Source organism: Phalacrocorax aristotelis, chromosome 12, assembly GCF_949628215.1.
Source record: "Phalacrocorax aristotelis chromosome 12, bGulAri2.1, whole genome shotgun sequence".
In the NCBI taxonomy this organism is placed as follows: Eukaryota; Metazoa; Chordata; class Aves; order Suliformes; family Phalacrocoracidae; genus Phalacrocorax; species Phalacrocorax aristotelis.
The window spans coordinates 20055992-20080904 of record NC_134287.1 but is presented as its reverse complement, the minus strand read 5'-3'; the positions used below and the strand labels follow the sequence as shown (position 1 = coordinate 20080904).

Below are 24913 nucleotides of genomic sequence, written 5' to 3'. Positions count from 1 at the left end.
TGTTTTCTGAACAAATTAAAGTTTATTTTTGTTGTGCCGTATGGCCATAAAAAATTAGGAGTCCAGCAGTGAAATTATAACTGAGGGAGTCTTAATTTAGCTGAGAACTTATCAAATTATAGTTCAAGGGCAATAACTCAAGGAGAAGCATTCTTGATTAAAAACAAGCTGCTGAAGACACCTCCACCGCTCCCATAATTGTCTTGCTGACTTATTACTGGAGGACAGGTGTTTATATGTTACCTGCTCAAAATTAATTTTGCACGTTATAATATATTTATGTTTCATGCTTAATTTATGCTCAGGAAATGCCAAAGTTATCCAAATGACTGTAATGCATATCAACAAGACAAAGATCTAGTATATTATTTTCTCAGACTGCCAGCCAAATCTGGACTTGATCGATTTTTGAATCCTTCTTCACATTAGTCTTTCATTAGGATTGTTATCTCTGCTCCGTTGCTAATGCTGCTCCGGCTCCCCTCTTGTAGCAACCGTGGCATTTACCAGTGGGATAACAGTGTATGTAGTGCTAAATCACTTGTTTTTATCTTCTGTGAGCAAGACTCGATGACTCTGGCTAAATTTTCAGCTACGATTTTGGACCACAACCATAGCACAGCACAGCTGCCTCTACCTCTCGGTTTACGTTGGCGCTAGCGATGGAGGGCAGCCACGGAGAGAGCCATCTGCCATAGCAACAGGTTTGTTCAGACTTGAAGGACAGGTGAAGGTAGTTGCAGCATTTAATCTTGAAGGAAGATACCAAACTTGGGTGGCACATGGAGAAGTAAGGTATCTCTGGATGTCTTTGAATGCCTTATGGGTATTTAGTCAGGTCAGAACTGGTTTCTATAAGTCATGGAAATATTTTGTCTGTGTCAGTCCTGTGAGGTGTTCACTTTTGCCCTGGAGAAGAGACCATTTAGGCCTCTGCAAGGAAGTTCAAACGCACATTATGCTTCTGCTGAAATATTCTAATCCAATGTGGTCTAAAATGGGTTTTAGAAACATGTTTCTGTTTTTCTTTTCTCATTAGTTCTATAGGCCACTGAATATTCGAGTAGCCCTGGTCGGAGTGGAAGTATGGAATGACATGGATAAGTGCTCTATTTCTCAAGACCCTTTCACCAGCCTTCATGAATTTCTAGACTGGAGAAAGCTAAAACTGCTACCTCGTAAACCCCATGACAATGCACAGCTGATAAGGTAGACTTGACACTCTGTTTAATAGCGGCTGAGATTTCAGTGATTTGAGGATAACTGTACTGAATTCTTCCCCGGTTGCTAAGCTGTTGGGAGGAACATCTGTGCTCCTGAGGGTTTGTCTTTCCCCTCTGTAAACATCAAACATAAAAGCGTTTTGCAGAGCCCTTCAGCAGATGCTTCAGATTAATTTCCTTCCGCAGCCCTATTACTTGTAGGCCTTTCCTGAATACAACTCATGTAGAAGTGTAGATGTTTAATAAGCTGGTAAATACTAAGGGTATGAATTTACAAGCAGTTTAGGCTGGTCTCAGTCTAAATTGTTACTGAAAAAGGCAGTCCTGCCCTCATCCCGAAAGCAGAGCTAAGGGGGCACTATATGAAGCCTGTTACAGAAAGACCTCAGTAAACTTTAGAAGGCTGTCTAAATTGGACAAGTCATGTGCATTTGTGACTTAAAAGTTAAATCATACACATCTTTTACCCTGCTGCTTTTTCCTGGATTAAAGTAATTGAGTAAACATGCTCAAAGTAAAAGTACTCTTTAAAAAGAAAGAATAAGAGAAACATCTCTTTCTTGAACCAGGTATCCGTTTAATCAGTGAATCATTCTTTATGCTATACAGATAAACATACCTGACAATTTAGTAATTAAAAGGAGCTCTTTACTCGTTACATAGATCTTACATTATCTGTGTAAGAATAGAGCGAGCCCTTCCAAACTGCCCCTCATGAGATGTTTGATTACTCTCTATGTATAATAAAGTTTCGTTTGGAATGATTGCATTCTAGGCTGCGTATTATAACAAGTAGCATATAAACTTCCCACTGCATTAAAATAACCCTTCTCTGAGCTAGAGACATTATTTTTATGTTTTTATTTCTATTCCCATCTTCAGTCAGGCAAAAAGAAAGGAAAGAAGGGTCCTGTTACAGCAGTAAACCCAAAGGACAGTGATCAAACGGATCTTTCTCATAGCAGGGATGCTGTTACTGTCAGTTTGGCAAGTTGATACGACTAATCTGTGCTTTTCATTGTTTTAAACCTGCAAATGTCTGGAGCTGACACATTTGAAATAGGATCATTGCTTGAGATTGGCAAAAATACAAGACTGAAAATAATAGGGCAGTACTTGTCACTGAATGGTGATTCTGTGATTCTTCTTCTCCTTTCCCGCCCTCCTGCAGCGGGGTGTACTTCCAAGGGACTACCATTGGCATGGCGCCCATAATGAGCATGTGCACCGCAGAGCAGTCTGGAGGGGTCGTCATGGTAAGTGGTAAAAGCATGAGGCTTGAAACTGGCCCAACTGGTGCAACACAGTCTCAAGTATTGTACTGCTGTATTCTGTGCCACAACATCAGCCCCATTTGTCCCATTTTCAGTCTCAATATTATCTACATCTAGATGCACATTGCTTGTAAATGATAGTTTCCATGGTGAAAAAAAAAATCGAAATATTGCATTAAAATATAGCATGACCTCTTTGCAAGAATCCTCTACTCCTAATTATCATTCAAATAGGTGCTGAGGTGTTGTGAAGGATGAGAACCAAATGTATTTGTTTTGCTCTTGGGTATACTAGTGTTACAGGCAAAAACAGTCTATCCTGAATCTTTTATTATATTGATTTTATTCCGTATTTTCAGAGTTTCCTGTGTAAGGCCTTATTTTCCATCTTTGCAGCACAATGGTTTTATTACATTGCCAGACAACAAGAACAAACAATGGCAGTATTTATTCTACCTGAGCCTCTTTCAAAGATATATTACTGGGAATGCTGTCGTTAGATGCTAAACATGTTGACCATACAAGTAAACATCTTGACCAATTTCTGGAAGTAGTTCTGGTACATTTTCTTTCAGGTTTTTTTGTTTGGTTTTTTTTGTTGTTTTAATTTTTATCTCTTTTTTGAAAAAGTGGGGGAAAAAAGTTTTGCCCTAACTAAGCTTTGCAACAGAAGTACTTTAAATAAAATCAGATGCGGAGTCCCAGAGCAGGCTCAGCTGGTGACCTCAGAGCTCAGTGTTGGAGCAGAAAGCCAGGGAGCCCTAAAACACCTCTTAGATAGTCTCAGAGTTCAGCCTGTGCATGTTGAGAACCTTTGTGTTTCCTGCAGCTTTGTTTAGACTTCTAGCACCTTAGGTGATGTGGTGGTTCCCTCCAGCTCTGCTGGGCACCTCAGCTGGAGATCCCTACATAAAAGAGGTTGGGAGCTCAGGAATGCACAATGTTCAGAGTTTGCATGGTCCCAAAGCTCCCAGTTCTTCAAAGCTTCATCAGGCTAACCTGGAGCCTGGGACACTAAGGCTTTCGCTTCAAGACAATCCGTGTAGCAGGGTACTTCCAGAGATACAACCCCTTGAAGCCCCTGCGTTTCCTTCCTTCTTAACTAGCATGCAAGCTGAGTTGGCCCACAATGCAGGGCTCCTTTGTGGTCTCTTGGACAAGCAGGCAAGAAGCCAAGCTGGTACAGATGTACAGATGTTTCAGACTGGGAGGACTTATGAGGTGAGGTATAGGAAAAAGTGGGAAAGAACAATCAAATCACACAACCTGGAGAAAGTCATGTCAAAACCATAAAAAAGACAAAGGCTTGAGTCTCTTGGTAGCTTTAGAAGCCAAGCCTCTAATTGGTGTTTGTTACAGCTTTTCACTGGGTACCTGGGGGATAGGTACAAAAGGAAAAGGAGGAAAAGAGAAAGAAAAAGTTGTAGGAGTCTCCCAGTGCACTTCCAAATCTTAGCAAAAGCATATACGAGGCAGAGAGCCTCATTGTATCCTTTTCACCCTCGGGCCAGCAGTCACTGCTTTGGCTTTATCTGCAGTCAGAGATGCCCTTAATGATGACATGACTTTTTTGTCCTTTTAATTTTTAGCACAAACTTTAAATACGCTACAGTGTGCTTTACTGCAAAGTCAATCCTCTGCTCTGGAAACTGTAAATTTAAACAGAAACAACAAAAAATATTTCATTCCAGTAACAAGAAAACAAGAATCAGCACTTCTTTAATGTGCTCTCGGGGCTCTGTCAGAAGAAAGACTGATTTATACATCCAGGAGAAACCCAGTCCCTGCGTATGAATCGTGGGCCAAGCTGCAGCTCCGGTTGTGCAGGGGAGTGCAATGTTTCCCAGAGACTCCCACCCCAGTGAATTGAAACTTGAAGTGCAAATTAACTCAAGGCTTGCACAGCATAACTAGAAATGTTTTCCAGTTCTTTAAGCAAATACTCAAAAAGGAGCCATTCCAAAACAAGCAAACACTCACCCCCAAAACCCAAATGGACAGCTGTCCAAACTGTTCCCCCCAGTTAGCAAAGGCTAATTCAAGTGTATACCAAAAAAGTTTTAATATATACCAGTACCTACAGAATAAATCTCTACATGTGGAAGACATGCAAATGAAAGAATGATTAACTGTTAACCTGGGAGGCTAAAGCGCTCGAATGCCTCAGCACTGGGCAACTGAACATTTGCCCATCCTCATAATTCAGCCAACCTCTTACCCATCCCAACCTGAACACTCAGTACCAAGATTCCCCACTCTCAAAACTGATCTGATAGAAGAGACCATGGAGGGTTTGCATGAGAAATAACATTTGAATACAAAAATCTGGAGTCAACCTTGTACGATCTGATTTTCCTGACTCTTTCTGAAGTTATTCAGCTCTACTGTATGCTCTAAAATCCTCTGACATGCCTACCTGAGAGCTTGCTCCTCTCTACAAAAGTAGAGAGGCTGAATTCTCTCAGTGGTAGGCAACGCCCTACCTCCCACTAATTTTAAGAGAAACTCAGAGTGGGGAGAGCAGGCACCTGAGCACGAGAAGCTTTTGATGTATCAAGAGCATTATAATTTTATTTTACTGTGATGGTTCTGTCGTGTTGCAGAAAGACCAAACAAAAGTTGATATTAAAGCAAATCTTTGACACATGATTCAGTCTCTTCATTCCCTTTCAAAAGATTGCCCACTAAATTAATGGATTTAAAGTAAAATATTTTTGTGTTGCTGCAATGTAATGTATTCTCACTCATTAAAATTTCCGTTGACTTCAGTGGGAAGTAAGGTTAAATGACAAGTGTACAGCTGAGGCAATTACATTTCAGTGAATTTTTTACATGAAATAGAAGTGTGTTTTAGGAAACTTATAGGAATAAGTTCACAACTGAGTGAAACTGCATGGAAAGTACCAGGATTGGGGCATTTTCCTATTCCAGCTGTAGGGGATGGTATTTTATTATTATGTTTCGATCTGAATCTCAGTGGAATGAAGCAGAGTTCAGCTGAAAGCAGCTGCATGTTTTGTGCAACAGCTTATAATATCTTAACAGTAGATGGTTGCTTATTTAGTGGTTGTGAAACTGTTTGGTAATGACTTTTACTGCTGAAGTTAACTTTAAAGGACCCTGATGGAATAAATCAAAGTCGCATTGCTATTCATTTCTTTAGTCCTTGTGACACTTAAATGGTCTCAGTATCAAATGGGACATGTCACTGTTTGCTTTGATAATCTTCATTTATGTTGTCTTCAAATAACCTCTTTTGCTGAGACATCACATTCCTCGTTTTAAAAACCCTCTCTAGAAACTGATAAAATTGCATTCCAAGTGGATCTGAGCAAGTAACGAGAACTGCATGGGCTGTAATGATTTTTTGCCTATTCGAGACCCAAATTACATTTCAGAACATTTATTGCTCTAGCTTTAGAATGGACTGTGTGAATTCTTGTTTTTATTTTTAATTGCCAGCTTTAGAGGTCTTCAAATAAACATAATCTCTGTTCAGTAAGAGAGACTGGCAAAATGAATAAAAACTGAGCTCAGTTTCTTGTCTAAGTAGCTCAAAGCTGAGAGGAGTTGTGTCTAGACCACATAGCCCTAATTTCAAGGCATCGCTCCACTGTGTTGCTGGTAAATGATATGGAATTATTTCATTGTTTTCTTAATCTTTGGTCCTGGATTGTTTTCCAGTTGAGTGAGAGGCTGTGCTCTTTTCATGACATCAGGTTCAATTACATTGAATTCTCTAAATATTTCATACATTATTATGAGTACAAAGATAAATCAATCTGTATGTGACTAGTACCTAGATAAGACATCTCCATATGTAGGTGTTGTGCAGGAGTATATAGTTTCTTGATTATTACAGATTATTTTGCTGCATAGGCTTACTCTGTTGTTTCTTGTACTAGGTCAGGTTGTACAGCTTCTTTCAGCAAGCAGGCATCTGAGAATATAACTGCACACAAACTGGCTGTTTTGCTAGTCACAATATTTTTATATTAAAATTGTAAAAATCAGGAAAAACTAAAAGGAGATCTTTTATTAAAAGGTAAAATTCTGCTGAGTTTATTCCAAATGCAGAAGGAGCAGTTTCTTGTTTTCAGAATGACTGTATTCTCTTTTTTATTTTGTTTTCTGCTTGAGCAATGATTTACTAAAGATATTAGCACGGACAGATGAAAGAAGAAACTCTTAAATCTACCCCAAGTCATGTATTAGGGGACTCATTAATATCTAGTTAATGTTTTAGACAGTTTTACCTTTCACTTCTTTTTAGTTTGAAGGCTGTCTTAGATGATACTAAAAGAGTTATTTAAACTGAATATATTCATATATGCTTTTAGAGCAGGCAGCTGTACATGGTAATTCCATTTACTGACTGATAAATAGTGGATCATGCATTTATATTACATGTTTATGCCTTTAGGTAAAGCTTTCATATGAGTACAGTGGAATTTTTTTTCGTCAAGGAAAATGATCAATGTGGAAAGGTCTTTTATTTGTGGTTAAGCCAAAACATCAGTCTGATCAGCAGCCTGTCATCAGACCATGCAGTGAATTTCTCAGAAATAATTGTCCCCCAAATCAACATTGCAACAAGAATTCATGTTAACATTTCAGTTTTGACACTTGCAACATTTAGAATATCCATAGGTGTCATCGAAGATTTCAAACTGCATTGTCCTTTCATTTTAAAAAAGGAGGTTTTCAAAGGTACTTGGTTTTTCTTACAAGGCTTGTGAAATCTTGGACTTTCTGATAGTAAAGAAACAGTCTGAAGAGTATTGAATAGACCGAGTGAAGTCTCTTGCTGCATTTGTAATTTACTTCCTGACGTGAAGGATCTTCTCAGTGTTCCCTCATCACACTCATCCTCACTCATAAATGATTACCGTTTCCAACACTCCACATCTGGCTGACTCTTTTCTGCCACTGCCATGTCTTGGGATTTTGGGGGATTTATTCAGAAGGGGAATTTTAAGCCCTAAATAAAGAGGTGGCCCAGAAGTTCAAAGCTGCCCAACGGTCTCAAATGTCTAATGTGCTGGGGAAGCTGGGTGGCAAGGACCCCTGTCCTGAAGGTGTCATGAAATACCCAGTCTGCACTCGGTATATGTGGATTAATTTAAAATTGTGTCCGTTTAACAAGAGGGTAACTGCAGCTGGTAAGTTTATAAAATACTTCAAAGGATGGGCAATAGGACCTTAGTGGGGGGAGCGTGTATTTTGAATTGTTTTTATATGTTGACTTCACTAGTTCTTCTGGTTTTTTTTTTTTTTAAGGATCACTCAGAAAACCCTCTGGGTGCAGCAGTGACCCTGGCTCATGAACTGGGCCACAATTTTGGCATGAATCACGATACATTGGAGAGGGGCTGTAACTGCAAAGCATCTACTGATAAAGGGGGTTGTATCATGAACCCCTCTACTGGGTAAGTGCAAGGGTAAGACCAGCAAGTTCCAGTTATGGTGGAAAATGTTTAGCTTTGTTTTGTGTCTCAGGAACATTTAAGGGGAAAAAAGAAAATCTTTTCAACACCTGTCAAGTCTTCTCGCAGTTATCCACCTCAAGCTGAAACAATTAAGCTTGTTATTGGAGCACGACATGTACCATTGTACCTTTCTATTTCCCTGTTACTGGTGTGAGAGACAAAAATGCCGTAAGCAAATGGTTAATTAAAAAAAAAAAAAAAAGAAAAACCAAGCTGCATTGAAAGTGTTGAATCAGAATTTCACCTTCTCTCATCTTGCCAACCGAGTATCAGAGTCATAATAGGAAATGAGCAGTGTCCCAAGGCCAAGACTAAGATGAATGTGTAGGAAATAAAGTAATGCAGGAAATATATTATTAGACTCTCTGTAAAGCCTTTGTCTTCTGCAGAGACGGTTTTTAGTTTTGCACAAACTTTTGCATTTCACCCCTTGTGAGAAGTGTGTAGCGGTATTAGCGCGTCAGCAAATTAAATCTGTAAAGTCAGTGGGGTTAGAGCTGTTCAGTGGCTGGAGGGAGATCTTCCAAGAAAAGATATAAGATGCTGTGGGAAATAAAGCCAATGAACTCATGGTCCTCTCTCTGAGTCAGTGCCGAACGGTTACTCTGCTCATGATAAAGGCACTATGTCAATGGAGAAGGACAATGTTTTTGTAGACACAAAAAGTGCAGGCACCATGACCAGGGTAGCTACAGCTTGCTTCGTTGTATTTTAAAGTACTGTTAGAAACTGAACGATGTAAGGAATGAGTTCTCCGTGTCCATATTCAGACAAGAACCGATAGGATTAAATTGAAGTAAGAGAGAGTAGATTGACCAAGGCTTTCTGATGGTAAGTGATGTGCTGCACTGGACTGCCTGAAGAAATGTTACTGCCTGTGACTGGAAGCTGGCAAGAACCAGTCGGACAAATATCTGTCAGCAGTGTCTTGTAGATCGAGCTGCATTTGCTTTGGGGCAAGGGGATGGTCTAGATGATCTTCTGATGTCTCTCCCCACTGCAGCATTCTCTGTGTGTGCTTAAACTTCATCTGTTGCTTAAAAACCTCTTCTGGGAATTGTGATCAGCTCAGCCCCTGCCTTCTCTGAGACTGCATGTTTCTGGGAAAGGAGGAGAGCAATGTGGGAGAGGCCAGGGAGCGTTGGGCAGGATTGCTCCCTGCTGGTCAGCCTAACAGCAGCCTTGGCCTTTCTTCAAAGGCATGCTGTCACCCTCCTTCCAGGCAGAAAAAGGGATTCTGGCCAGAGGCCAAGCACAGCAAGTTAAGAGACAAACAAAAGAGAGTTGTGTGTGTGGAGGAGGATGAGAGTGATTTCTACAGTTTGGAAAAGAAAAACAGCTTGGCTCTTCTAAAACAATAGGTAATAAATATCTGGACGGTACTGCATTCTGCGGCATGTCAGGGCTCGTATGCACACTGTGAAAACAAACTGAAATCTGGAAACAGGGCTCTGAGGTGAGGTGACACGATAGGTGGTAAGTGTTGGGCAGGCAGGTCTGAGCTCTGGGCTCTGAGCTCCTGAAGGGTGTATGCAGGCTTTAATCATCTCAACTGAATTACTAGTTGGGTATCCAGTAACTCCACTTCTGGAGATAAACGTAGGAGATGCTCTCAGGACAGAAATTTCTAGCCACTTTCTGAACTCATCCCGTGAAGGAATCTCTAACGTGAGATTAGATAGCTCTTCCCTGGTTCTGCCATCTGCACCAGAGCCCTTTGGGCGTACCTGAAGCTGTCCTCTGTGCTGCATTATGCCAGCCCAGACACTTGGCTCTGGGTTGGCTCAGGGCGTGGACAGACCAACGTTGTACCTGCTCAGTGTCTTTCTCAGGCATGAGTCCAAGCAGCTCAGCTCACATTATGCTGGGGTTTCTGTAGCACCTTACAGGTTAAACGCCATGCCCAACTCTAGCACCCCACAGGTTTGACAGTTGGGGGAGGGGGCCATCAGGTGCACTGCAGCTTTGAAATGCTCTCTTTGGATTTTTACTGAACTTTATATACAACTTGTGCCTGAGGAAGGGATGTGGGGTTCACAGAAATGGGTAGGCTGTTTTGTTTGCAGTGATTATTGATTTATAAATGGAAATTTTAACATCAGGTTTATAACCTTAGGCTTTACCTTCACACTGTGCTGTCAAACTGTAATAAGTAGTCCAGAAGAATACTTTATGCCTTTAGCCAAACCGCATTTTACCAATTTAAAATTAACAGTTTGAATGTTTACCCAACATCTGACCAATGGTAGTATTCCTCTGAGCACCATTATTCAAGGAACACTGAAGAGTTTTTAGCTTTGGAAGTATGTGTCTGTTAAGGGAAGGCCAAATTAACATTCCCTACCTGAAAAGCATTCTTAGAGTAGGAGGAACATTAAAACAAAGAGCATCCCAGGGTAGCCAAATACATTTAGAGAAACAGCCTGCTCTCTCTGTATGCTCATTGGCACTCACTCTATGCCCTTCTAATTTCTGTTGGTTTAAGGTAGATTTAAGAAGTGCAAGAAAAAAAAATCTTTGGGCTGAAGCTAGTGTAAAAAGTACAAGCCCCTGAGAAGTCCTTATCTGATATCTAAAAGCAATAGGAAATATCTCAGTTATAATAGAAAAGCTGTAAACTTTACTTTGGAGTCATTTGTGTGGTTGTGCAGCAAAAGGATTGAAGGTCTTTTTACTTAAAAGTGATTTCATTAATTATTGCCATCTTCTTCCAGTTCTTATGTTTCAGTCTTTGAAGAGGTCTTGGAAATTGCTTCTTGGTGGAAAAAATCTCCAGGGATCAGTGTGGAATTTAAACACTGTTGGGTCTATCCTTTAATGAGATTCCTATGGCTTTTACTCTTAAAAGGTACCAGCGAGATGTGTACCACTTGTGCATGAGCTACAAATGCCTTAAAGACTCACTACTTTAGCAAAATATATTTTGTATGACATGGAATTAGGCATACAAACCCCAAAATATGTGGCACTCCAGGCCTTTTAGAGATTACAATATCTGCTATGGAAATTGCATAAATCCTACCATAGAAGGGTTTCTTTTTTTTTGTATAAAAATCTTATCAACAAGGAAATATTTAATACTAACACATTGTTCCCTTTCTTATGCATGTTTTAATGATATTCCTTCAGTTGTTTCAACCATAGACTGTTCCAAGTGAAAAAGAAGTCTATAAGGAGTCTTAAAGAGATTTCCAAAGCTTTTTACCAAGATCCCAGTATCTGAAAACTGAGGGACTAGGCTGACTCAGTGACACCATTTCAGTATTCCGCTTGTTTTCCAAGTATCCCCCTAAAGTTTCCACTTTTAGGAGTGAAAATATTCTTCCTGACAGCTAGATAAATACAAAAGAGTTCTGGTGGAACCCCAGTCATTACTCTAGATTTATACCACTGCAACTAAAAGCGGAAATTAGCACAAATTATAGAGCAAAATTATGCCAATTAGCAGTGTTTGTTTATTCAATAATTTTGGAAATGCACTTTTTATGTGCTCTTTCATCAAAATTGAGCACAGGTATCTCCATGGGAGTTGAAACCGGGCAAAAAGTAGTTGAAGGCTTAAGAGTTAATATATGCTTGAGATTTCTTGCCAGACTTAAACATTTTTAGTTAGTATTCTTCCTTCCTGTAAGCCCAAGTGTTTATACTTCCCCTCACCCTCATGTCTGTGTCCTTGCCTGTAGCATGCTTTTCTAGTTTATATACAGGTAATTTAAACAACTAGCTTGTCATCAGGGAAATTGAGCACACAGTAAATATGTTCTTCTTTCCCTTTACCAGAAAGTACTCCTTGATGCCTTTCCGTTCCCCCTGCCCCCAGTTTAGGTGTCAATGAGAGACCAGAAATCCATTAAGGACAGCTAGTTTTACCAAGCTCATGCAGATGCTGATCCTACTGTCGTCTCCTTCCCTTTGTGGAGTCCCATGATTTGTTATAACCAAAGCTGCTTTCCTTGTCATCCCGCAGAAATGTGTTGCTCTTACCAGGATTGGTTCTTGTTGCTGAATGATCCCAGACATGGCTAATTGAAATGCCAGGCAGGCTTCTAGGATAGAGCTGTTTGTTTCATCTGTCTTTGCGCTTCCATGGACAGAAGCAGGTTTTTGCCATGCTGACAGAAAAGAGGATGACAGGCAAAGGGCTGCTTTGTAGTGTCTCCTCCAGTCCCGTTTGCACCTGGCTATGGGAACAATAGAGATTTTCTCCAGGTCTGCCCTACTGCCCACACCCCATTTCTTTTGCAGCCCAGGTATTATGAGATGAAATACCTCCTGTTGGCCTGGAAGGCTACACGCTTTAACCATAGCCTGGAAGCTATCTTTATGGCTATAAATCATGGGGTTTTTTTACACACCCTTTCAGCAGACCCCACTTACCCATTGCGTTGAAACTGCAAATGGAAAATGCAAACCAGCTTGGAGTTTGTCCTCGCAAACAAGTACAACTGTAGGAAGACAGGATGGGTTTGTGCTGAGGAACCATGACTGTGTCTGGAAGGGCACGCTTTCAAATGCCCTTGAACTCTAACATCAAGCACCGTCACTTTGTGTCCAGTCTTCCAAATCTTGTCTTGACAGGACAAGGGGTGATGGTTTTAAACTAAAGGAGGGTACATTTAGACTGGATGTAAGGAAAAACTATTTTACTACAAGGGTGGTGAAGCACTGGAGCAGGGTCCCCAGAGAGGTGGCAGATGCCCCATCCCTAGAAACATTCACGGCCAGGTAGGGCGGGGCTCTGAGGGACCTGATCTAGTTGAAGATGTCCCTGCTCACTGCAGGGAGGTTGGACTAGGTGACCTCTAAAGGTCCTTTCCAACCTAAACCATTCTATGATTCTATGAAATGCTGCTGCGCATTGAGCACAACCTGGCAGCAGGTCATGCAAATCTACTTCAACTCATTTCTACCTTGACTGTAAATTGCCCCAAAGACCATAATGAAGAAAAGATTAAATAAATGCAAAATAATTTCAATAAAAAATCCTTAGGAAAAGAAAAATACTGTATGGGCTATTGCTTCATGATATGAAACAAGCATATATTTAGAAAGTCCAAAGCCTGATGTGTAAGAGACATCTTGGCCGTTGCTATTTGCTCCACAGACTTTTGAATTAAAGAATACCTCTTCAGAAACTTTTGTTTTAATCTAGGTCCCTCGTAGACTTGTTTTTCCTCTGTTCCAATAATTGCCTTGTTCCGGGGCGTACGCTGGTTTGCATCCCCTTCATGGCACGAAGCATTAGGGACAGAAGCCAGTTGGTGCCATTCAGAAAGGTCTGGGCCAGTAGCATAAACAAGGAAGCAGCTTCTCTATGATAATTTCTCTGCACAAGAAGTCCTTTTTGTCATATTGCTTTGAGAGTGATGTTTCTCAGGAAAAGTCAAAGAATGAATTGAGTCCCTCTATGACTGCTTTCCTTTCTTATTTTTTTTATTTTTTTGGCTATTCTTATCTTGGATCTTGTGTTACCATTTCCATTTTCACAGCTAGAATTTGAAGTCAGTATATCTTTCTAATTCGATCAGGTTTTAAATTCAATTTACCCAGATAAATATGCCTGCATGTTACAGGGATCTCGGACTGTTGCACTGTGACTTTGTGTTGATGGACGTGCCTGTGTTCTGCCTGTGCTGCGGGGCAGCCTGGGGCCCTGCTCCGGCCAGGGGACCGGCTTTTGTGTAGTGGTCATAAATGAGGAAAAAGGAGAAATGGAGTTGAAATGAATTCTTTAACCTCTCAGCTCTTGATCATGATTCTAGAGGATTTTTATGGAACTGTGCCTCTCGGAGGAAAATAACGGCTAATTTTGAGTAATTGCCTTTCAGTACACAATTTCATTTTAACTATTGAGATTTTGGAGGCAGGATTTGGGGGAGGAGAACAATTAGGAACACCGAAAGAGCACATAGTAGAAATCATACAAAGAATGTAGAAAAATACTGGTTCATCTACTGCTGAAATTTGGAGACTTTTTTTTTTAACCAATCCAAAAACCACCCACAGTTATCCGTGTGTTTTTAAGTAAAATTGAAGCCTTTATGTTAGAAGTAAGACAGATAGCCAATGGGAAGCTGCATATTTATGAATGAGAGTGAGAGCAAAATATCATTTGTTAAGAATCGGCTGAGCGACAGTCTCAAATTAAACTAATTGACTCAATCTAAGTACTACTGAGGAGAAATGGGGAAAAATTAAAGATGGGAAGGACCATCAAGGTCAGCTCGTTCTCTCTATTAAAGTAAAATTAAGTGATAGGTCATGGGCAAGTGAATTACAGAATCTGTGTATAGGGTCTCTATCCAGAAGCCATCCAATATTTCTGATTACTGCATTACGTCCACACCACGAACTGAGGGTTTGAGCAGAGAAATTGACCCGCGGATCTAAACCCCAACCTGATTTGCTCCTCTGCTGCAGTTTATTTCCATGTCTGGTGAACTGGAATAGCGTTTTGTGGGGCTACGGGATAATCCAGGTGATGGAAATCATCCAAGTTAAAAGCAAGGCTTGTGGGGGCGGAAGAATGTATACTAATGAGGTTTATTTAGTGATCTGTCTGGCAGTTCAGGCACACGGTTATCCTGATGCAGCTGGGGTAACTGCAAAGAGCAGGATTGGGTCAGGGTGAGGAGATGCTCAGCAGCTTCTTCATCTGCCTTCACCAGCAAGGGCAGCATCTGGGGGAATAGCACCCTGACGCTGAAGTGTGTTACGCAACTGATGTCCTTTGATGGTGCTGAAGGTCTGCTCTTCCCTCGTGTATCACCCATTACCATTAATGAGATTCAGAGCTGCACATCAAAACAAGGCTAGTAACAGTAATGCTGATTTTATAATGCACAAGTATATATTTGCATGATAGATGGATGGCTGATGTCTCCCGGAGAACTGTTTCGCTCAGTTCTCAGTAGGGTTGGCTCTCAAAGGCTTTCATGGGGAGTCTTGCTATTTTGTCATTTGCTTTTCTTTGATTTCTCTTTCTAAACTGCCATACAAAAAAAAAATATTTAATTACATTATAAACATGTAGTTAAATAAATAAAACAGAGTTGAAATCTATTAAGACAAGTTATGAAAGCACTAATCATATGTGTCATTTATTGTATTAAGTATTCCTTTCAATCGCATTTCTTCTTTTTGAAAAATGATCTCAAGGAAGCAGGATATAAGGTCACCTTGATTTTGGTTATTCAAACTCTGAACTGGAGTCTACAGAACTGGGCTCTGAAAACATACACCCTCCAGAGATTGCCAGCACACTAGCTTCAGGAGACAGTCAGGTACGCCATGAAAACAGCATTTTGGCTTTGGTACCAAATCAACTTGAAGTGAACACCACTTATTCCAGCACTTCACGAGGTAAAAAAAAACCAAAACAAAACAACCTAATTAAAAAAAAAAAAAAAAAAAGCTAAAAAAAGACAAAAGGTCATGCTAGAAATGGGACAGAAACCAGAAATACAGTGCGGAATAGGATGCTTTAATCTACTGACTGGTTCTTTTTCCTTTCTAGACATCTCACAGCATCTTGTAGCTGCAGAGCCGTTAAACATCAGATAATCAAACCATTATTAGTTAGCACAGTATTTCCTGACCCCTCTCAGTTTGTTTTCAGCTGTGCAGGCCTCACTTTGCATTTTTCAGTCTGGCAGCTTAGAGACATTAAACTGTGGAGTCAGCAGAACTATCTGGAATTACCTCTGTTACAGTTTGAAGAAAATGAAATTATCTTTAAGATGTAAACAGTTTCTAATTAAACTCTGAAGTTGTTTATGTTTCCAAACCGGTCTGAGCTGAGCTCTCCACAAAGACAGACTTCTTTGTTGTCTTTTTCTTTTTTTAATAAAGTTGATATACTGATGTAATAAATTGCTTGTGACAGAGCTAGGTCTGCTGTGCCAGCAGTGCAACTGTTTTTTAAAAAAAACTTAAGCAACGTATCCCTATGCCCTAGTAATTTAGCACATTGCATTCTGGTCCTTCCTTTAGTAGGAAACAGCCACGAGATTAGAGAATAGATTTATGTGAGTCTTTCTCTTAACTCCAAGTAGCCCCATGTCTGCAGTGCATTTGGCATTCCCTGTTGTTAATAATTTCCATGCATTACAGATATATTTAATTGTTGAAGTAAATAAGATCTGCGTTGAAGAATTAGTGGCATTGGTTGAAATACATCACACATTTCCCAGTCCTTTACGGGAGTGGGTCACTGTTAACAATTAACACACAGAGCTACAGGGCAGGTCTTTAAGAAGAAAGATTCTGCTTTTTATTTTAGTTTACTCTTTCACATTTCAGTAGATGTGCTGTTAGAATTGAAAATATTTGGCTTTTCTGGTGTATTCTAGAGGAGAACTCGTACAGATTTACTGCATGCATTTTCTGTAAGTGAAGCTGACAAGGAGAGAGGTTACTTCTCAAATGAAAACACATTTTACTTCTGGTGTGATTATTTATAGCAGATACTTAAGGACAAGTCGTGGTTTCTACTATGTGATGTATCCAGAATTGGTACAGTTTTACTGGCTTGGATGCTAGTATGTGAGAGCTCAGCTGCGTTTTGTCTTGTCGGTTTAATATCCATAGAAAATATGGCTCTGTAAGGGACATTTTTCTCTTGCACTACTGCTATTGCCATGACCCATGAGAACAAATCATATAAGGACATTTTCTTCTACCTTAGCTTTCTGTTTCCTCAAAAAAAACTTTTCGACCTGCAGGGATGAATCTGTAGTGCAGTGCATGGAGAATTAAGCACACAATGTCCAGTTTTAATTGGTGTTAATGAATTCCAAATTCCTAGAGTATAAATGGAAACATACCTTAAAGGGCATATTCTTAAGGTCACATGAATGCTCCTTTTTGAACATGTGCTGTATGCCCTGAAGCACTTTAAGGAATTTATGTTGACTTGGAAGGCTGAATCACTGTAATTAAATGATGCCTACAGCTGCATTTGCCACAGTTGTCATGGGAATCACAGAGTCTTTTGTGCCTGGGATAGATGTGCAAAATGTTTAAAATTCAGAGAGGAAGGATGTCCATTTTACCCCAACAATTTCTTCCTGCAAAGTCATTCTTTGTCTTTTCCAACGTCAAAGCCTATTACAAAGTCCCAGAGCATTTACATGATTCTTGTGGCAGAAAAGCAGGTAGGCTCCATTTCAGCTTTTTAAAACTGAATAGCGCAGACCCGGTGGTGAGACGAAGATAAGTAACCACCTATTTTAGTGTAAAGTCACTGAAAATAAAGAGGGCAAATAACTTTGGTGTCCTAGGGAGCCTTTCTGGCTGCTTCTAACATAGCATGGAAATTGTGTTCATCTTCATTGATGTTCTCCTGGCAGCTGACCAGCACTAAAAGTGAAATCCAGGCTCCCTCAAAGTTGGTAGGAAAGCTCCTATGGACTTCAATAAGGTCAGGGTTTCATCGGGATACGTATGGATTCCTTTAGATTTCTCAGAAGCCTTTCATTCCTGTGAGTGAAAGTTTTAATTTGCTCACTTAAGGGTCCTAAGTCTTAGGTCACGGCTGGATCCATTCTTTTCTTACGGCTTGAAATAATGATTACATACAATGTTGCTGCTAATGAGTTTATTTTCTTTGTTCAAGCTCTGTGAAAAAAGAAAGAAAGATAGAAAAAGTGATTCGTTGCTATTTTATATTTATGAATTTTTAAAAATAATTCCATTTCCATTTGTCTAAGGTGATTTAGGTGATATGGGATAAACTACTTTTTTCTCAGTGCTTGTCTTGTAGCAAAAGGGAAGGTGGAAATGCTGGGGAATGCAGTCGGATTTCTGGCACTGTTATGCTGCACTTATCTTTCCTTTGGATCTTCTAAAAGACAAAAAAAGAATTGAGCCGTGCTGCTTGCAAGTCAGATACTGCTGTCCTGAAGTCCTGATTTATTAAGAGAGCAGGTAGCACAGATGTTAAGTGAAATCGATATGAGCCTGTTCCCCAGGCATATATTTTTTTCTGGCTTTTTGCAGAGCTCAGACATTTTTCTTTAGCACCCACGTCTCTCCAACTGGTTTTGCCATAAGCTTCATTCTTTTAGTGCTTCTGGTACTGGTCTTCCTGGTGGGCAGCTTCTTCATGTGCTTTGTCCAGAGGGCTGCTTCCCAAATCTCTTCGCCCCAGCCTGGGTTCCTCCTTGTGGAATTTAGCCCTCCTCGGAGTCTTCTCCCCTTAACTTGCTGTCATTTGATCTGCTCACCTGATGCGCAGGCTCATCCTCACCTGAATCCATCTGCTGAGGCCAAGTACCCACGGCATGGCAGGTCTTTAAATCAAGCCGGTCGCACTGATTACATCAGCTGGGAGGATATTGGTGTATGCCGCTTTCCTTCCTCAGGGTGCAGTATATCACCAGCTGTGCTTATGGTGCACACAGGCAGGAGAGGAGCTTGTACCGGTGAAAGGGGGAAATTTCCAAAAAGAAATATCATGGGTTGATTTTTCTGTATTACAATCTGGGTTTAATATTCCCTTTTGCTTGGTCTGCTTTGGTTTTTGAAAAATGATTTTGTTCTTCTCCCTCACCCAAACGCACTCTCTATAAAATGCTCCTCTCAAAACCAAGTTCCCAAAGTCAGATTTATTTTTTTTTCTCTGAATCTGCTCCTGACGTACTTAAAAAACAATTTTAAGGCTTTTCAAGGGAGAAAATCAGAAAGTAACTGCCTAAAACAAAAGCTGATTGTAAAATCATGTTGGGAACTAAATGAAGTGTCATCATGATGTAGTGCTGCCCTAGCATTTCAAGCCAGGTCAAACAATGCCTTTTATCTCACCAGAAATCAGTAGGAAGCTGATCTTCAGCAAGGTATTTTGAGCAAGGAGATGGACCATTTGTCTTTATTTGCTTGGCACGTGCTGAGGATGTCGTGTTTTCTGTGACAAATTTAAACACGGGGCATTCTGGTTGTTCCTATCCACTGTTTCCTTCATTGCTGGCAGGCACGGTATGCCTGCTGCCCTGCTTTTCCTTAGCCTGGAACCAGACCTGACCTGGTCTTTTCATCCCTTCCCCTGCTATTTGTTGCTTTTTTACTTTTACTGTAGTCAGCATTGGATTAACCTCAAATTCTAAGTAGTAGATTGTGAAACATGAACTCTCAGCAATCCAGCAAATTTTTATTAATGAGCTAGTGGTCTAAAAGGAAACAGAGCAAAAGATGAGCCAAAGGCAAATCCAAACTGATTATAGCTACTTTCCTTGGCTGTTTGGTTTACAGCAGGAAGAACAGTCGTCTGAGTTCTATTCCCATAGAGCTGTTGCAATGCAGATAACTCCAGCATATTCAGAATACTGTCAGGATTGATAAATTGGTTTAGTATTGCTTCACCCCCCAGAACATAGAAGTGAAAGTCACAATAGGCCTCTCAACAAGAAAAAAATTCTCTGACCCTGCATTTGCCAAAGTAAAAGTAACTGCTAATAATATTTTATTTGGCAGTTTTGTGACTGCAGAAATATCAAGCCATGACAGTGTATACTGTATAAAGCCATTAAGTTTTGTTCCTTTGCAGAAAGTACTTTTCTGAACCATCCAGCCATTTGTTTCATCTCTGCTTTCTGCCCTGAAGACCCACATTCAGTATTATAAATCTGCCCTTTTGAATATTTCAGGTAGTTAAATTTTCACCTTCACTTAACGGGAGAGGCCAAGTCTCAACTGGGGCTATGACAATCCAGTCTAGGCACCTGAAGTGAGATTACTTGAATGCATTTTGGGAATCTGCACTATCCCCAGGGCCAAATTAAAATGAATCTAAGGCATTTGTGTGTGAAGTTTAAATATTTACTTGGAAAGAGTTTCTTTTCAATAACCCTGGAAATTTCATTGTAGCACAACAAGCCATTGCCACTACATGTCAATTAAATTAACCGCTAGTGGGACATATTCACAGTTAGTTATTAGAAGTGTAAAAAACTACCATGTAGTGAACATGACAAAAGCTGGAGGAGAAATCTAGGCTTGTTTTTAGATCACTGACCATGAACTCAGACAGCGAGAGCTTTGATGTCATGTATAACTACATGGCCCAATTCCGTGCTCTACTTTATTGATGCTCTAGGGATTAACACTATAAAAGAGGAGCAAGAGAGTGAAAAATAGGCTAGAAAAATAAGTATGAGTTGTCAGACATCTAGTGCCTCTTGACGCAAACTTCCCATTTCAATACTTTATATATATATATTTAAACCACTCTACATTTTTAGCTACATCCTTCCAACGCTGCCAAAAAAGGTGTGCCCCATTAGCTCTGGGACTGGTGTCTTACACAAAGCTCTGTCATGTGCTGCTGCAAGGGCCTGCACATCTTCCAGGGGCCCAAAGAGTCCCCTCCTCCCACTTGTCCTGTGTGTTTGTCACCTGCAAAAGCTTTGAGTGGGAGGGAATCTACAGCTACCTTTAGGGTCTCCCTTTACTTTATTGTGCTTGGGGGATCTACTTTAAAATTTCACTTCTGTCTTTCTCACTCAAAAGTATTTGCAAATGAAGACATCGTTTAGATAATAGATTAAAAAGCCCTTCCATATTATGGCACTTGTCTAATTTTTTCTAATTGCTATTAAAACATGAGGTGTATGAAATAATGTGTAATGACTGAATTCTATATATGAAGGGATCTGTAGTAGTTGAACACCTATTTCAATATCAAAGAAAACTGGGTTTTATCTCCCGCTTAATACCTAATTCTGTGAGGTTCCTTATGCTTATTAATTCATTAACATATGTACTGTACAGAATAGATGAAATGTCAAGAAAATGTCATCTAATAGCAAACTCAGTTTTATTCTAGTAGGCTCATATCTCTTTGGAGACCATAAAAAGTTGTTGTGAAGGGATGGGAGAGCAGTAATAATGTGTAGAAGGTTAAAACCAAAGGGGATGCTTTTTACCAGGAAAGAATTATGTCAATTAGATCAGGGGTTAGAGGAAGCTGGAAAATTGTCATAGTTCCTTGAAATCAACACCTCACTGGGTGTAGAAAGATTCATGTTGTTGAGTTTCTACCTTCTAGAGGTTTATACTTGTGTTACTCTCTCTACTGCTGACAGCTTTTTCCATGGGAAAAACTCATAGCAGTTGTCCTGGTTTTGGCTGGGATAGACTTAATTTTCTTCCTAGTAGTTGATCTAGTGCTGGTTTGGATTTAGTATGAGCATAACGTTGATAACACACTGATGATTCAGTTGTTGCTAAGTAGTGCTCACACCAGTCAAGGACTTTTCCAGCCTCCCAAGCTCTGCCAGGGGCACAAGCAGCCAGGAGGGGAGGGGGCACAGCCAGGACAGCAGATCCAAAGTGGCCAAAGGGATATTCTGTACCATATGGCATCATGCCCAGTACATAAACTGGGGGGGCTGGCCGGGGGGCAGGTGCTGCTGCTTGGGGATGGGATGGGCATTGATTGGCAGGTGGTGAGCTGTTGCATCACTTGTTGTTCCTGGGTTTTGTTCCTCTCTCTCACTTCTTGTTTTCTTTTTCATTAGCATTACCATTATCATTACTATTACTATTACTACATTACATTTCAATATTAAACTGTTCTTATCTCAACCCACAAGCTCTCTTACTTTTGCTTTTCAGACTCTTTCCCCCATCCCACTGGAGGGGTGAGGGTGTGCAAGTGGCTGTGTGGTGCTTGACTCCTGACTGGGGCTAAACCACAACAACCTAAATTAACAAAAGCAACCCTGTCTCTATTGTTTAAGTTTAAACCCCGTATTTTAGGTTCCTATGTAAGACTGGGATATGGAATAGAAAACCAACACATTTGCGTGTAAGTCATTCTGTAGACTCTGAAGAAGAGGGAGCTCAGACTCATACCTTCTGCCTCCAGTAAAGGATCTGAGTTGCTTTCCTTCCCTCCAGTTGTAAATGAGCCACTGTGCAGCCAGAAATCAAAAATATTGGAGACCAAGGAGAGTAAGTATTTGTATTTGTGAATCTCAAAGGGTCCTAGGGTTCAGACAGACACAAAGAGACACTGTGATGTTCAGTTCAGGCAAGGTGTTGTCATGGAAAGTGTTGGAAATTCAGGTGCTTAACTAGTGAAATTTCTGCCTCAGCAAGCTGGGACTCAGCACCCCTCTTGTCTTTGAGCACCTTCCAGCTCCAAAAAAGCACGGCTGATGCCGTAGCTACTTCCAGACATGGCCTCTCAGGCTTGATTTTTCAAGCATTCTGGACAAAGCCTGGTCTCAGTTTTCTGCACCTTCGGGAATCAGCTTGTCAACAGTTGTTTCAATAAGTATGCTCTGGAAAATCAAAATGCCCTTTTAAAATTGATATAATCTCCAATTATCATATTACCTAAGGGAGGAAGGCCTGGTGGTACTTAATAGAGCTCTTTGGGGCTGTTGTGCATTTTAATTGAGTGAATAATTGTAAAATACTTTAGGGCCTTTTGGTAAAAGGCTCTGTTTAAACATTGCCATAATGCTGAAGAATCAGATTGTGACATGAACTGGAATAAATGAACCCTATAAATAGATATATAATTTATATGTACACATAACGTATGTGTGTATGTATACCAACATTTTGGAGAGAACAAGGCAATTGCTTTACGAAAGTCCTACAGTTCTTGAATAAGAAAAAGCAGAGATTGGATAGCAATAATCGTAATAATCAAAATGTTAGTTTTCAAGATATTGTGAACCTGCAGTTTATCCTCCTGTGCAACGCATAGAGAATTGCCAGAAGCATTGGTGGTGTTACTGCTTAAGTGATGCTTCTTGAGAAACAGCAAAATAGCTTATGTTCTGTGGTGGAGGAACACGGAGGAGGAGGATTCGAGGTACTAAATGTTTAGATGCCCAAAGATATAGGTAGACCTGGTTTGGAAGAACCACAGGAGTTTCACTTCGGATGGCTTTCCCAAGGTATTGCTGCAATGCAGTGGCAGGGTTTGGAATGGAGCAAACCTCTGCAGCCCAAGTCAGTGCCCCTCCAGGCATTTTCCGGATGGAGCAACGGGAAAGACAGCAACAGCGAGCATGGCACAACATCCTCCGTGGCGGTGTCGCTGCTAGGTCTGGGGCTGATCTGCCCTGTTACCCTGCATGAACCAGTAGCCACTCTGAATGCTTTGGCTGTCTGATCTCTTAAGACTATAATTTTCTGGGGCAGTGACTATCTCTGTTTCTGTGCATGTGCTCTCTTGTTATTCAGCCCATTAGGAGGGGAAATACCTCTGAAATGGAGATGATGGAGATGAACTTTTATAGTTCATGCAAAAAAAAAAGTCTATGCTGGGGAACACCGTGCTAGTACAAAGAACTCTCTATTCTTAAAAGGGACTTGACACAGTGATGATGCCACTTCACTTGGTTAATGAAAGGAGCCATCTAATACAGGCTAAATGCAAAACTACATAAAGGAAACTGGCATTTGAATGGCTTGAGTGCTTGAAATATAAATGAATGGGACAAGACCAGACCCTGTTTCTAAAGGAATCAATTGCCAGGCATCCTCTTTCTACTGTGAAGCTCTCATTTGCAGGAGCAGTCAAAGCTATTTTTGCTGGGAAGTAGGATATTCGGTTGCTTGAGATTAAGCACATCTTTTAAGCACAAAGGAGACACTGAGGAATGCTGTGGATTCAAGAGGGGTAGAAAGACTCTGAAATTATTTTCCTTGCTGTAAACCCACTGAAGAGACTGGGCACGATTTGAGTTCTGTAGAGTTGTACCCACAGCCAGGAAGGTTTGACAAGATCCATTGTGTATTAAATCTACAGATTCAAACAGTATAGGAAATGTGTGGGCTATTCAGCGTCTTAGAACAGGAATTAGATTGGTCCAAAGTTTCCTTTCTCTTCCCAACTGTGGGAAAATAAGCTGTAAAAGAAAATGTCTTGATTGAAGGATAATGGAATATACTGATTGCTAATTAATTTTTTACCTCTGGAAGGTTCTCCAATGGCCTATATGAGCTGATAGCTGAGGGTTTTTCCAATACGATAAGTGTATGAGCTGCTGTAGAAAGCACAGATATCCCACTTCAGCATGTTCCTGAAGACCAGTCAAGGACTGACTTTACTGTGGAGACTCTATTACCTTCTCCCACCTAAAGGTAGCCCTTCCAGGTGAGGTCTGAAGCCTCTTAACAGGGTAGTGCAAGGAAGCTTGCTGCATTTGTTCAGAGGACGAGTTTCTTTCACATGACCATCACTTTGTCATTTTTCACAAGATCCAGATTCACTTAAACATTGTGCCTAATGCTACTGACATCTGATATCCATAGCTTCCCTTCCCATCTGCCAGGGATTTCATGCTTTTGATGAAACAGCTTTAAAATCGCAAAGACAGCCAAAATATAGCCTAAAAAAAAATCTCACTGATCAAATGTTGTGGCTGTTACATGGGATTTTTTTTTTTTTGTCAAAAAAAATGAAGACTGGTTGTGTGTCAGAGTATCATGGTATCAAAGATCAATTACGTTTCCAATGAAATACCAACTGGCATCAATTGATGTGGGATCTTCTCTTGCATGGTGTGGTTACCCTTCAGTTGCTCTCTGTTTTCACTTGTTGGGTTCATCTCTGGTTTTGGATTGCTTTATTTTGGGCTTACTTGGTAAAGAACAAGTATTTTCAGAAAATTTCCTCAAATAACATGTGCTGCACTGATGTCAGCTGAGGAAGTCAGCATTAGGAGCAGGAAAAACCAGAAGATGAATGGATCTCAGATCAAAATAGGAAACAGCTTGACGATCCTTTGGGAGGAAACAGAAAACTCATTCACTAACAATGACATTATTTCACCTCTGGTACAGAGTGCGGATTCTGTTTTCCCAGTGATGGACAGACACATCTCACATTCATGCAAATGACCCTGGGCATTCACAGATACAAAGGAACAGCCATAAAATATTGACAGTTTTGTCTGGTGAGCTATTC

The 24913-nt window shown here is 40.4% G+C and overlaps 1 protein-coding gene across 2 annotated transcripts in view; it reads left to right on the top strand.

The window, feature by feature from the left end:
- The window catches only part of ADAM12 (ADAM metallopeptidase domain 12), a 190411-nt gene that overhangs the window by 129896 nt on the left and 35602 nt on the right, over nt 1-24913 (top strand). For both annotated transcript variants that reach the window (XM_075107644.1, XM_075107645.1), the window contains exons 9-11: nt 1040-1209; nt 2395-2479; nt 7778-7926. In XM_075107644.1, the coding sequence (XP_074963745.1) occupies nt 1040-1209; nt 2395-2479; nt 7778-7926 (404 nt within the window). The remainder of the gene's footprint in view (nt 1-1039; nt 1210-2394; nt 2480-7777; nt 7927-24913) is intronic.